The sequence below is a fragment of the Canis aureus genome, chromosome 25 (genome assembly GCF_053574225.1).
Source record: "Canis aureus isolate CA01 chromosome 25, VMU_Caureus_v.1.0, whole genome shotgun sequence".
In the NCBI taxonomy this organism is placed as follows: Eukaryota; Metazoa; Chordata; class Mammalia; order Carnivora; family Canidae; genus Canis; species Canis aureus.
Window position 1 is genome coordinate 25,641,640 of NC_135635.1, and position 15,184 is coordinate 25,656,823.

At 35.8% G+C, this 15,184-nt stretch overlaps 1 protein-coding gene across 11 annotated transcripts in view; it reads left to right on the forward strand.

Moving 5' to 3' along the window:
* Nucleotides 1-9,812, forward strand: part of ABCC9 (ATP binding cassette subfamily C member 9) — a 148,550-nt gene extending 138,738 nt beyond the window's left edge. For 9 of the 11 annotated variants that reach the window (XM_077870791.1, XM_077870799.1, XM_077870794.1 and 6 more), the window contains 3 exons: nt 643-776; nt 2,318-2,380; nt 6,938-9,812. In XM_077870791.1, the coding sequence (XP_077726917.1) occupies nt 643-776; nt 2,318-2,380; nt 6,938-7,075 (335 nt within the window). In that variant the 3' untranslated portion in view covers nt 7,076-9,812. Of the gene's footprint in view, nt 1-642; nt 777-2,317; nt 2,381-3,079; nt 3,256-6,937 lie in introns of all 11 variants that reach the window. The other 2 variants (XM_077870798.1, XM_077870800.1) reach the window with 1 other exon arrangement.
* The last annotated feature ends 5,372 nt before the right edge of the window (nt 9,813-15,184 follow it).

A 15,184-nucleotide genomic window follows, 5' to 3' on the forward strand; every position in this document is an offset into this window, starting at 1 on the left:
AAAAAATCATTAAGAATTCAATGCAATGAGAATATAATCAATAGAAATTTACCCCCAGGACCTTACTACAAACTGTTTGAATTCTAATAAAAGGGTATTTTGGAAACAGAATTTATCTTAAACTCACAGTAGGACAGTTTATGAAATGTGGATGGAATCCAAAAAAAAAAAAAAGGTGAAAATGACAGTGAGGATGTGACATTCATTTATCTATACAACAATGTTTTATTCAGCTGTTATGTCAGATACCAAGTGCTGAGGATACACTGATGAACAAAAACAAACCCGGTCCTTAACCACATGGAGCTTACAGTTCAGTGGGATAGTATATGATGAAAAGAGAACGAATATGGGAGTCAAGAATGTCATTTCTGATCTGAGAAACCTCTGAGGTTTTCCAGTCTTCAAAATGCTTACCAGTATTTTATATCCTACTATAAGGAGGTAATTTACAACCTTTTGTCAAAATTAGGATGGCTCAGGATCATCTTCATTTTTCCAAAGTAAAATTCCTCTTCACGTTTCTGCAGCAGTACAGTGAGATCCAGCATGCTCTTGTAGGACATTCCTACTTTTCCCTACTTTGCTCAAGGAAAATGTTAGTATCATTTTAATGAAATCTTGCTTCTCTCTCTGATGTAGATGCAATTGTCACCGAAGGTGGGGAGAACTTCAGTGTTGGACAGAGACAGCTGTTTTGCCTTGCTAGAGCTTTTGTCCGCAAGAGCAGCATTCTCATCATGGATGAAGCAACAGCTTCCATTGACATGGCCACAGTGAGTGCATTATCTGCACTTTTTAAATTGAAGAGTTAGAGAAATGCACATGAAAATTACAACGTATTTTCTCTCCATTGGGTGCAAAGTCCTCAGTACCGTTGTTTTGAGTATCTTCTCATTTATCTCTTTAATCAACTGATGGTAGCACATTCAGAATCACAATAAAGGAGACATGACAGCTTTAAAGGAGTTCCTACTGCCAGTACATAAAATTAATTTGCCATCACTTTTTAATAAATGCTTAAAACAATCAAATTCCACTGCTCAGTTGATGAGAGTACTGTACTGTATTCAAATGTTCAAGGCTTATGCCATGGAAGTTATAAAATGAAGTATTTAAATCTCTATTTAATAGAAATTCCTAACCAAAAATCAATCATTATTTTCTAAAGCAATTTGAAGAAGAAGGATTCACTAGAATTAATAATGATCTTCTCAGTGTGTTCATGGTAGCAAGCCAGAAACTGTCTTTTGAAGGAAGTTATTTAAAACTGTTAAATATGCCAAGAAGGATCTGTCTAGAAGGCTGTGATTGAGTGGAGAAAATGTCACATTAAACCACAAACTGTATGCACTAGCAATCAATGTTGTTCTTATACAAGTTAACTTGATATTAAAAGTTTGGCATCAGAAAGGATAAAAATTTTTAAAAATCCACAAACATGATACTCTCTTGCTGAACACTCTACATTCGGTAAAAAAATATCCAAAAAAGGTGAAACAGTTTGTGTATTAACAGCCTATTATATATGGAGATGCTAATTTGACATCATTTCTTTTTATTAAGACTAATCAGTTATACAAAGCTATATATCCTTCTCAAAGTTAACAGAATTTAAAGCAATAAAATAGTTTCTAATTAAGCCAATTCACTAAATAAGCATAACTACATCAAAATTAGTATTAATTGCTAAGGACTTAGAATATTGGGCTTATTATAATATAGCCTCAGTAGAGATGAGAGAGAAAGGGAGAATGAATTAATTGGCAATGGGCCATTTGACAGGAATTCAGACTTAGGAATCAAGTTTTTCTCTAGGAGAGAGAGAAAATCTTTACCCAGAATATCTTTCAAAATATAATGGTAACATTTTGTGGTGGAAATAAAAATGGTTTTTGCCTGGATGGTTCTTTTATGAGTCAAAATCCAAAGTTGGAGCATGTATTTTATTTTTTTCCTTTTCTGACCCAAAAGTTAACACCATCTTAGGGTTTTATTCATTACTATTTGTGACATAACTCAAGTGAGCATTTCCATGCCCATTTAATTTCATTTTCCCCTTTCAGTTCCCTGGTACCAAATCTATCAGTCATTATTATCACTGAGTTTTATTTGCCTTTTGAAGATGTGTACAGAACCCAGCAGAAGCTTTCTTCAGGGACTACTCCCTGTTGCACCTACACAGAAGGCAGGAGCTGGGAGTTCTCTGAAGGGATTGGGCCTGGGGATGGGGTACTTTACTCTCAAGGACAAAATAGTATGGCGAGAGAATGGAGTCCAGAGAAAATTCAGACTTAATTAATTTATTTTTTGGCAGGAAAACATTTTGCAGAAAGTGGTAATGACGGCTTTTGCAGACCGCACCGTTGTTACAATAGCTGTAAGTATTGGAGATGGGGCTGATTTATTCCTCTTTGGTTTTTGTTCCAAGATTAAATAATCTTTATTTTGGAGCAATTCAGATATCCATATGTTGAATTATATATTTCTCTGCCAGTGCTTCTTTATCTGTACAAAACAACACAGCTATGCTCTGAAAGCCTTTATATTATCTTTTCTTCCCCCAAACTGTTTTTTTCCCCAAACTATCCCCAAACTAGCTCTCCTAATTTACAATGATGGGTTATCCTAGCTCTAAGGATTCCAGCAGGAATGCCTGTGTTTTTTCACTAGATACAGATGGTAGTTCATATAGGATAATTCGCGTTTCAATAATCAAATCATCTGATGAGCAGTTTCAGAAGCAAAATTCTTCAACAGGACTGCCAGTTCTGCTACTGCGTACACTGAATTTCGGTTTCTATTCACTTAACTATCTAAAAAAGGAAGGCTTTATGAGATAAATCACAGCTGAGGCAGATGCTGTCTCCGAGCACCAATCAAATTGAAGAATTGCCCAAATCTTTGTATTTGTAATAGCTGACTTAAAGTAGGCCATGATTTTCTTCTTCCTCTTTGCAGATGGATGGATTCTTGCTCACAGTTAGGCTTAATGTTTCACAAGAACTTTTTTAAATGAATCACCTGGACATTTTCCCTCTTGCTGATTCTTGTCTTTCCATTTCTCTTTTCTCTCCAGCACCGTGTCTCTTCTATTTTGGATGCAGGTCTTGTTTTAGTCTTCTCTGAGGGTATTTTAGTGGAGTGTGACACTGTTCCAAACTTGCTCGCCCACAAGAATGGCCTCTTTTCCACTTTGGTGATGACCAACAAGTAGACCGTCATCAGCTACTCTGCCAACTATCCCATTCTCTGGTAGTTATCTTAGGGGAATCCCCTCAGTCAGGCAGGGCTAACACAGTGATTAAAGTGGGGATGGTGTGTGGTGAGGGAACTACCTACAGAGCATTCTCACATCAATCGGCTCAACCACCTGCTTCAGTTATGTTCGATACTGAATGAGGCACACGTATAATTTTCTAATATGTAAATGCAAGAGAATCAGATTTACCTCTGTCCTAAGGACCAATTTCACTATTCCTCGGGAATAGGTTGTAAGTGTCCTTAAAAATACTGTGCATGTTCCTTACCTGCCCTGAAGATCGCAGTTTTTAACTTACAGAATTATTTAGGCCTAACTGTTGAATACTAGAAGCTATGTATGGAGTGTTTGCTGATGCTTCCATTTTTGTGGAATGATGCATGGAGAAAGAGCACTCCTTGAAGTGCACTTGTTTAAAGTGGCAGAAAATGACTCCCATCAGGGCCCACCTTCCATACACTAGGCCTAAGGAAAGAAAAAGCCACTTTTCTCTCACTTTCCCAATGAACTCTGTCCTGGAGGAGAGTTACCTGATTGAGTCATTCATACTAGAGTGTGAATGGTTTAATAGATGAGAGAATTGGCTATCTTGAAAAACAGTTCTCTAAAATTTCCAGAATTTTCTCACTGGAGAAAGTAGGGAGATATTTGGGTAGGGGCAGCGGGGGGAGGAGAAGTTCCTATTGTCCTTAAACGAGCAAGTAAAAGGAGGGAAGCAGACCGTTGCCTACTCAAAAGACTAGTTTTCTCTCTTCTGCATGAAGCATGGTATTGTTGACTGGCCCCATTTAGGTTTTTTTTTTTTTTTTTTGGCCCCATTTAGTTTATGGAAGATGATTTGAGCATTATTTGTATCTTTAATCAAACAATTAGGTTCTCTTTCTTGTCTGCCTACATTGACTGAATACTTTTCTATAGACTTCTGTATCTTTCACTCATTCTTCAAGACCACTAATGAGGAGGTGGCCCCTAAGATACCTCCCCATTGGAACACAGAAGGCCATGGGTAGGATGAATTACCATGGGACCAACTCCTCTTCCCAGGCTTTGCACAGAGAAAACACCAGCAACCTGTGATAGAACTCTAGTAGAATGATTTTTACCTCTGTTAAACAGTAACTAATTTTTCTTCCCTGCTTAAAGTTGTTATGTTAATTTTGTTAATTACAACTGAAAATTGTGAAAGAACTTCAAAAGATAACTTTCTCTGGCTTCTAAAAGTAAGAAGCCTTCATGCACCAAAATAGCACACGGCATTTATTTATGGAAGTGATTTATTCATCACTCTTGATTAGATTAATTTCTCTAGAGCATTTTGAAAATTGCATCATTGCTCTTATAATTGAAACCACACTTTCTCAAGCAAAAAAGAATTTGGATTAATGAAATGAGCATCACATATATTTATTTCTATTGGCCAATATTTTTCCATGTTTTTATTTTTATTTCTTGAATAACCATTATTTTAGCATAATAAGGCAATGTTTATATCATTCTATTTATGTATTTAGAGCCAGATTCTTTTTTTAGCATCTGTGATATGGTTTTTGAAGGCTTAATCTTTTTTGGAAGGAAAATACCCAGTTCATTAACCTTAAGTTTATTTTTTTCTAAATGCATGGGTATACTAGTGACTCCGGCCTTCTCTCAAAGATAAATAAACAGTATCCTGCAAATTTTAGTAATTCCTAAATATATATTCTTAATTACTAATATTCAGTGAATGATAGGTTTGTCTATGGATGTTGGAAACGGTGGTACATGTTCTGATTTGGCATCTTTATTATCCTCCCTATCTATCTTTCTTTTCTCCTCTAGTTGTCCAAACCATGACTTTTTGCTTCTCTGAAAGCATAAGCATTGAGATTACCCCATTTAAGGGCCCAGGGCAGAAGATAGGTCTTTGCCCTGGGGATGGCTTTAGGTTGGACTCAGAGTTGTTAGGAGAAGGCATTTTGGAAAACTGTGTATCTGATAAGCAGATGATATTTCTGAGTTTGGCATCAGCATGCTCATGTTTTGACCTGCATAGTCCAGGTTCAGTATGGTAACCCAGAACCACATGTGGCTACTGAGCACTTGAAATATGGGTAGTCCAGCTTAAGACATGTTGTAAGTGTGAAATACACACTGGCCTTCAAAGACTTAGTACTAATAGAAACATGTAAAAGATACCATTAATAGTTTTTATTTTGGTTATCCAATAAAATCTCTTGAATATATTGGATTAAAATATATTATTAAAATGGAGTTCATGGGATGCCTGGCTGGCTCAGTTGTTAGAACATGCGACTCTTGATCCTCAGGGTCATGAGTTTAAGCCCCACATGGAATATGGAGCTTCCTTCAAAAAAAATCAACTGGATTTCATACAACTTCACATAGATTTCTAGATTTCACCTGTTTATTTGTGCCTTGAAAAATGTGTCTTTTAACAAATTTTAAAATACATGTGTCTCACATTTGTCGTTCACATAATATTTCTACTGCATAGCATGTATCTTACCAAGAGAAGTAAAAAGACCCATGGCACAGATTTTTCCCTTATAAATTTTAAAAATAAAAAATAATAGTAGCTGACATTTAGTATGTGCTTGTATGTGTCAGACAAGCTGCTGAATTTTTTTTAATGGATTATCTCATTTGATCCTCACCACCATTCTGTGAGGCAGGTACTGTTATTACCATCATTTTATACATGTGGAATTTGAGGCATATAAAAGTTATGTTTGTTGATCAGGATTGTACAGCCAAACAGGTGCGGAAAGCAAAAAACAAGCCCAGTCTAACCTCAAAGCCTATGTTCTAAGTCATAACGCTAAAAATAGCTGGTGAAAAAGTCCTCAAAGATAGCAGATACTCCCTATGAAACAATTTGCAAGGCAGAAATGTCTCATGCTTTGAAGTCAATAAGTCTGATTTTGATTCTGGTTTTGCTGCTTTTATTATCTATGTGATCTCTTGATTTTGCTTTATCTCTATGAGCCACAATGATCTCACACATTGAAAACACTCATATTTGAGGAATGTTTTGATGATTAACAAGTATGTGTGTGAAGCACTTAATGTATAGTTTAAACTCAGTAAGTGCTAGCTTTTATTATTATTAATTACTAATCCCAAAGCTTCTCTCCAAAGGGTACTAGGTGAAAAGAGAGGACAAGTGTGTGGCAATGATCTCGAAAGACAGCATGTGTAAAGTCCTGGATAATCCATTCTAATACTGCATGCCAGAATGGACTTTCCCATATTGTGTTTCCAGAATTGAACCACCTTCCAGGGCTCTTCAAATTGTGTGTTAGCCCACAAATGAGTTGACTCTACACAAGAGATGATTTTAGTCTAAACTATAACGCAACTGGTTCACAATTGTTCTTCTTATCATTTAATTATTTGACAAACAAAATTAGCCTCCTTACACTTCCATGAATGTGTTGAAACTACTATATTAGCTACACTGAATTTAACACAGCCCATCCAAGACCCAGTCACACACACTCACCAGTATTTAAAAGTATGTAAATAATGGTGTGTTAAATAAGACAGAAAAAGAGGCTGTGCTTCTAGTACCCCCTAGTACCCCAAGATAAATAATTGGTGAGATATGCATATTCCATTGCTTTGGTTCAAGCCCTGAAATTTGTAATAAATATGTGTATTTTTTTTCACTCACAGCATCGGGTCCACACTATTCTGACGGCAGACCTGGTTATTGTGATGAAGCGAGGAAATATTTTAGAATATGACACTCCAGAAAGCCTCTTGGCTAGGGAAGATGGAGTTTTCGCTTCTTTTGTTCGTGCAGACATGTGAAGGGATCTCTTTAAACAATACAGGGATTTAAAATAATGCAGTTATAACCTACTTAATGGATCATCAGCTTGACCTTCAGAAAGTGGCATCTTAATTTTTACACTTTTGTGTAAAATTTTTGTTTTATTTACAATGTCACTTTACCAATGAATATTGTATTTCCTATGTTGATATTTCTTTTTTATTTTGTTTTCCAAGATTTTACTGCTTCATATGTTCATTACTGATGATTTTCTAATGATTAAGCCACTTTACCTTTAAGAATAGCAGGCTGTCTTAAGATATGTAAGCTACTTTAAGTGGTAAGTCAACAGCTATAATTTCTCATAATTTTAAGTCTGGTAAATATCTCTCAGGCATAGATGTCACCATGAGTATTCATGGTTATACTCTTATATGTAAGAACATGTTTCCCTTTTTGTCGGTGTCCCCAGATGTTATTGGAAGAGGATTAAGAGGACACGTTCTCTAATCACTGAGAAAACAAAACACTCAAATCTATTATCTATTGGAGGAGAATAATGGTTCATTACCATTAGAATACTGATGCTGCCTTAACCAGTCTCTTTTCCTCATCTAAATTGTTTCCTGTTACCAAGAAACCATTTATGGTAGCTTTGTAAAGCCAAAGCCTTAACCAGAAAGATCATGGAAAAGAGTTTGGATGTTTGAAAAATTATACTCAAGGTTCCATTTTTCCCTCTCTAGTAAGGGAATCGGGAATAATGTGTTTTTTCCAGACTAAACTTCAAAGTGTAAATACATTCAGTCTTTCAGTAGCAGGCCAGCTAAAGCTCTCTATTTATCGCTGGATATGGTTATGATCCTGAGCCCTAAAATTCCACATTATTCAAGATTCAGGAGCATAGGCAAGTGGTCTCATTTGCCTATTTAAATATATATTTTAAAAGTGTCTATTTCAAAGTGGAAGAGTATACTTTTTTTTGACATAAATGCCCAGTGGTGTCACATGTGTATCCATTTGGTACTGCTCTAATTTTAATGCACATGTAAAAAGTGAATCAAAATGTTATTGATTTTTAATGTTGCAATTTTTAATGTACATGTTAAGAGTGAATGAAATGTGGATGGAATATTAGTGATATGTTTTGCATAAATATAAATTAATAAATTTTAAAATACTAAAAGTTACCTGCACTGTCATGCTAAGCAGCCAAAGCTTTCTACTACAATTCTGTGCCCTACTAGTATAAATATCATGGATTTTCATATGGGGACCTGCAGACATTGTTAGATTTTAAAGAATTATGATTGATAAAAAAGAGAATTTATGCTTCCTCCCTATAGTTCTTGTGTTCAGTTTATTGTATTGTGTACTCACTCTTGGGAAATCTGTAATACTTGTTTATCTGGCATACATGATTGGACCTTCACCTAAATATAGAATTCTGATGTTTACCTAAAATAGGTTCCATAAGGATGGACAAACATGTTCTGTGTCACTTAGCTTGAATTGTTACCCTTTGTTGTATATATAAAACTTCATTAAGAAAAATCCTCCTAATGTTTCCTGAAAGCTAAGCAAAACAGAATCAGTAACTATTAAGTCAATCCTGAAAATATTTTCTAAATATTCTAAATCTCCTGAGCATGTTTCTGGCATGGAAGTATTTTGTAAGGCTGCATTTACATAAAGCTGGTTATCAACTTACATGTCATTATCACAGAGAAATGGGGATTTACCCATAAAAGTAACCTCTCACAATACTTGTAAATTATACCACTATACAGGCAATGTCAAGAGAAGCATAGCTAATTACACTAAACAGAATCACATTTATCATTTTGATACCCACGTGATCACTAGTTCCCTCATATCTTTTAGCCACTTTAGTGTTAACAAAACTAAGCTGATTGAATAAAGTCAAGAATGACTTTTTAAAATTATTTAATATGCTATATATATGATCTGTTGAATATAGAGATGACTCATCTCAAGATAACATTTTACTTTTAAATAGGTACATATCTATAAAAGATGAGCCTTAACCAAATCAAATTTTACACTCACAGATTTGACATTTAATTAACCAAAATCAATTTTATAAATTTTAATTCCTTAATATTTGTTAAAATGCATAAAGATTTATATGAAAAATAACAAGGTTACTAATATCACTGAGAGATTTTTTAAAAATTTCTCTTAAAGGATTGTGCATCATCTGTTTTTGTGCTACTACTCATGAGCTACTTAAAAATCAGCTTAGCTCTAGATTAGATACCAAAAGACTGGTATTTGAGATCACATAACTGATATTTGAGATCTGGGACCATGTCTGTCTGTCTTTATGTCCTCTGCATTTAATAGAAGTGTCTAGCCCATAGCAGGCCCTAATAAGTATAGTTGATTGATCCATTGATTAGTCTCGCTACTAGCCATGTGCCTAAAACAATGAGTTATTTTCTTCACTTCCCGGATTGTGTTTATTCTACTGTGAAAATATACTGGTTTGATATTATATAATAAATTACTCTTTCTCTTTGCTTGATTAAATAGGGTTATTAGTCTTTCACTTATAATAATATTGGGTGTCAGCCAAGATAATCAATAGATGTAAATCAACACCAACTGCTGAGATAATACCCTACTTTGACAATTTTATTTCGTATTTGCCACTTGTCATGCACTTCATTACTTTTATATATAGATTCTATGTGGAAGTTTCCATTAAGTGAAACAGCTATATCAATAAATTTTATAACATCTCTAATTAAATAGCTGGATGTCCGGACTTTTCCCTAAGGTTTATTGATCAATTTTTATAGTTATCTTCCAATGTATCTTTCATCACTTATTCTGTACTGCATTCTTTGGAGTTCTGTGACAATTCCCTTATTGACCTATTATCTACAGTTAAATGCAACCCCAAAAAAAGGAGAATTACAAACCAATATCCCTGATGAACATGGATGGAAAAATTCTCCCTAAGACACTAGCCAATAGGATCCAACAGTACATTAAGAGGATTATTCATCACAACCAAATGTAATTTTTTCCTGGGCTAAAAGGGTGGTTCAACATCTGCAGATCAATCAATGTGATACACTACATTAATAAAAGGAAGAACAAGGACCATATGATCCTCTCAACAGATGCAGAAAAAGCATTTGACAAAGTACATTATCCTTTCTTGATTACAATCCCTCACAGATAGAACACACTTCAATATGATAAAAGCCATTTATGAAATTCTGACCATGAATATCATTCTCAATGAGGAAAAACTGAGAGCTTTTCTCCTAAGGTCAGGAACACATGAGGGATGTCCACTCTCACCACTGTTGTTCAACAGAGTACTAGCAATCCTAGCCTCAGTCATCAGACAACAAAAAGAAAGAAAAGGCACCCAAATTGGCATAAAGAAGTCAAACTCTTACTCTTGGCAGATGACATGATACTCTGTGGAAAACCCAAAAGATTCCACCCCAAAATGGCTAGAACTCACACAAGAATTCAGCAAAGCGGCAGGATATAAAACCAATGCACAGAAATCAGGTGTATTTCTATACACAAACATGAGACAGAGGAGAAATTAAGGAGTTGATCCCGTTTACAATTGCACCCAAAACCATAAGATACCTTGGAATAAACCTAATCAAAGAGGCAACAGATCTGATCTCAGAAAACTACAGAGCACTCATGAAAGTGATTGAAGAAGACACAAAGAAATGGAAAAACATTCCATGCTCATGGATTGGAAGAACAAGTGTTGTTAAAATGTCTATGCTGTCTAGAGCAATCTGTACATTCAGTGCAATCCCTATCAAAATACCATCAATTTATTTCACACAGCTGGAATAAATAATCCTAGAATTTGTATGGAACCAGAAAAGACCCTGAGTAGCCAAAAGAATGTTGAAAAAGACAACCAAAACTGGTGGCATCACAATTCTGGACTTCAAGGTCTATTACAAACCTGTAAGCATCAAAACAGTACGGTATGAGCACAAAAACATAGATCAATGGAACAGAATAGAGATTCTGAAAATGCACCCTCAGCTCTATGGTCAACCGATCTTTGACAAAGCAGGAAAGAATACCCAATGGTAAAAAAGACAATATTTTCAACAAATGGGGTTGAGAAAATTGGACAGCCACATGCAGAAGAATGAAACTGGACCCTTTCCTCACATGACACACAAAAAATAGACTCAAAATGGATTAAAGGCATAAATGGGAGATGGAATCCATCAATATCCTGAAGGAGAAGACAGGCAGCAACGTTTGTGACCTTAGCCACAGCAGCTTATTACTAGACAGGTCTCCAAAGACAAGGGAAACAAAGGCAAAAATGAACTATTGGGACTTCGTCAAAATAAAAAGTTTTCGAATAGCAAACAAAACAGTCAACAAAACCAAAAGACAACTGACAGAATGGAAGAAGATATTTGCAAATGTCTTATCAGATAAAGGGCTAGGATCCAAAATCTATAGAGAACTTAGCAAACTCAACAGCCAAAGAACAAATAATCCAATCAAGAAATGGGCAGAAAACATGAACACCCATTTCTTCAAAGAAGACATGCAAATTGCCAACAGACACATGAAAAAATGTTCAACATCACTGGGCATCAGGGAAATACAAATGAAAATTACAATGAGCTAGCACCTCACACCAGCCAGAATGGCTAAAATTAACAAGACAGGAAACAACGAATGTTGGGGAGGATGCAAAGAAAGGGGAACCCTCTGACACTGTTGGTGGGAATGCAAGCTGGTGTGGCCACTCTGGAAAACAGTATGAAGTTTCCTCAAAAAGCTGAAAACTGAGCTACCCTACAACTCAGCAATTGCACTACTAGGGATTTACCCCAAAGATAGTAGGTAGGTACTGTAGGTAGTAATACGAAGGGGCACCCCCGTGTTTACAGCAGCAATGACCACAATAGCCCAGCTATGGAAAGTGCCCAGATGTCCATTGGCAGATGAACGGATAAGGAAGATATATATACACAGTGGAATACTACTCAGGCATCAAAAGAAATGAAATCTTAACCATTTACAATTACGTGGATGGAACTAGAGGGTATTATGCTAAGTGAAATAAGTCGATCAGAGAAAGAGAATTATATGATTTAATTCATGTGGAATTTAAGAAACAAAACAGAGGATCATAGGGGAAGAGAGGAAAAAATAAAACAAGATGAAATCAGAGAGGGAGACAAACCATAGGAGACTCTTAACCAGGAAGCAAACTAAGAAAAAAAAAAAAAAAAAGGAAGCAAACTAAGGGTCACTGGAGGGGACACAGGATGAGGGGTTGGGGGATGGGGTAACTGGGTGATGGACATTAAGAAGGGCACACAATAAAATGAGCACTGGGTATTATATAAAACTGATGAATCACTGACCTCTACTTCTAAAACGAATAATAAATCACATTTTAATTAATTGAATTTAAATTTAAAAAGTGAAAGAATAAAAAATGCAGTCTTTTCATTTTAGCATTTTAGCATAAGTAACAGTAGTCAAAAGGATGTGTTCTGGAACTCAGGTTTATTTTTTTCTTGAGCAACTACACATCATTCCCAACGGTTTTTCTCCAGCACTAGTAAGGTTCACCTCGCTCAAACTTTCCAATAAGGGGCTTGTATATGTATTTCTAGCAAATTTCTCCAGATAAGAATCATAACTAGCCAAGTTTGGGAATCACTTGTTTACCTCAGTCATCACATAGTCTCTTTTGTTATGATAACATGGAGCCAGAGAAGATGAAGGTGATTTTCACATGCTCCCTCTCTTTCCTGACGTTACCGTCTTCCAGATGACCGAAATGAGCCTCTTGGTGTCACTGAGTGAACCCCTTAGTTCCATCATGAAAGAAACGTTGAGTTAAATGAACTGAATCTTACCTGGGAAGAATCTTTACCTGAGAAGATATCAACTGGGGTTCTGAATGCTATTTTCTTTTATTTAATCAGCAATGTAGAATCTAAGGGGAAAATGTCTTCACAAAGATGCAAAGCCTTTTTCCCCCACATCTGAATTTGCTATTGAATCATCTGTACATTATTCTGCTGAATTTAGAGTCATATTTCCAAATGTTCACGGTCCATAAGTGTGAAAACTTTGGGTAGACTTCATTATTGATGCCTCACAATATGGAAAGCAAGTAAGTTATCTGTCATAGTTATTCCCCTTTCCACCTTTATCTTTTTTTCTACAGGTGTTGTCATCATCACTGATATGTGAAGGTCAATATATTCATTCTATATATCTACTACATAGGAATTTTTTCTCTTTGAGGTGCCTAGGTGGTTCAACCGTCTGACTTCTGATTTCACCCCGGGTTGTGAGATCGAGCCTTATGTCAGGCTCCCTGGTCCGCTTGGAGTCTGCATGTTCCTCTTCCTCTCCCTCTGCCCCTCCCTCAGCTTATGCTCTCCTTCCCTCTTTCTCAAATAAATAAAATCTTTTTTAAATAAATAATATTTTTTTCTATGGGTAGTAACAAATTGCCCTTAGCCATTCACACTATGGTGACCAATGCCCTCTTTCTAAATTGATCAAGAAAGTCTTACCTGCCAGTTAATTGGCTCTAAGAAGAATGCCCTCTGTGACCTTCGTGCCACTAACCATCACACATCATCTGCAATTATACACTTCATACTAGAGACAAAGAGCTTCTTTTTCTATTATTTTTATCATTTAATCTGCCCACTGCATAAAATAAGTAATGTGTTCATAAATAACAACAGCACAATACTGCTTAATGCCACTTCATTCCCATTTTTCTTTTAGAGCTACAATATGCACTATTTATACACATTATCAGTAATTGTTAAGTGAAAGACTATTGACCTTTAATATTATCAGAGTCAAGTGGATTTAGACCAGCTCTTCCATATCTAGGTATTTGCTCTTTGACTCACAGTAGTTGGGGTTTTGTTCCAACACTAGTTAAGTAGAGCGAATTAAAAAAAATTAATCTCTTTCAGATACCCTAAATGTTCATCATGCCTTCGAATGTAGACATAAACAGAATTCTCCACTGTTTAAATCCCTTAAAGTGTACTGTTAACCATCTTTCACAGGTTACAATGTATCCTCCAACACCTCACAACCTGTGCATGCCACCCCCCTACATGCACATATCTGTTCACATTTTATCTTGTTGTCTTATAGAAGAATAAACCTACATGAATCTTTTCATCACATATTAATACAATGCATAGTTAAGTCAAATACAGATGCCTACAATGGATGGCATAAAGAGAAATTCTTATAATCATAATTATAAGTGTATCTTCTAGCTCTAATGCCACTTTAGGAAGACATTTCACTTCTAGATATATCATAGAATGTGTTTCCAGTAATAAGAGAATCAAAGGGTTTTTTCTATTATTTTTTAAGATAACCATGGTAACATATTGCTGGGCAGACTCTTTTTAGTTCAACAGGAAGAGGATAATGGTTGTCATAAAGGTAATGAACCCGGGCTGCATATCTGTGAAAGAAAAGTGGTTGTCTCCTTACTAAGGGATGCTATCGGAAAATGAACTTGGGTTTTTCATCTTGATTAATAATTCTATGAATATCTTCGATGTGTTCACCTTTGAGTAAATCAGGTGTGATTTGAGGAGATTATCCATCAAGGTAGTACAGAGCTTACTAGTGTATTAAAAATAGTATGATATCTTTTGAAATAACCATCTTTATTGTACTTCTTTTATAGGGAAAGAACTGAGATTAGAATTTATATTAATTACCTCTGTATCACTGATCTGTCTCCAGAGATGGCACTTTAGCCCCCAGGGGATGGGAGTGTGGATATGGGGGTGCTATTGAAAGGACACATCTGCCTTGGAATCTAGGGAAAGCAGAATTATCCAGTCTGAGGACAAATGTGGCTGGGCCAGGTCTAACCTGACTAGGGACAATCCACTCCTCCATTCCATCTTTCTGTCTCAAGCTTCTGAGCTTCCTTTTACCCTTCTGCGCCATTCTATCCTTCCATCCACCTTGCATGTGACCTTTATCAATCACTCCTATATCAGGTGAAATTTTTTAGCACCAGGGCCCACAACTATCTCCACTTCTCAGATTGTCCATTTCAAGGTTTTAAACAAAGAATCTACTTTGTGCAG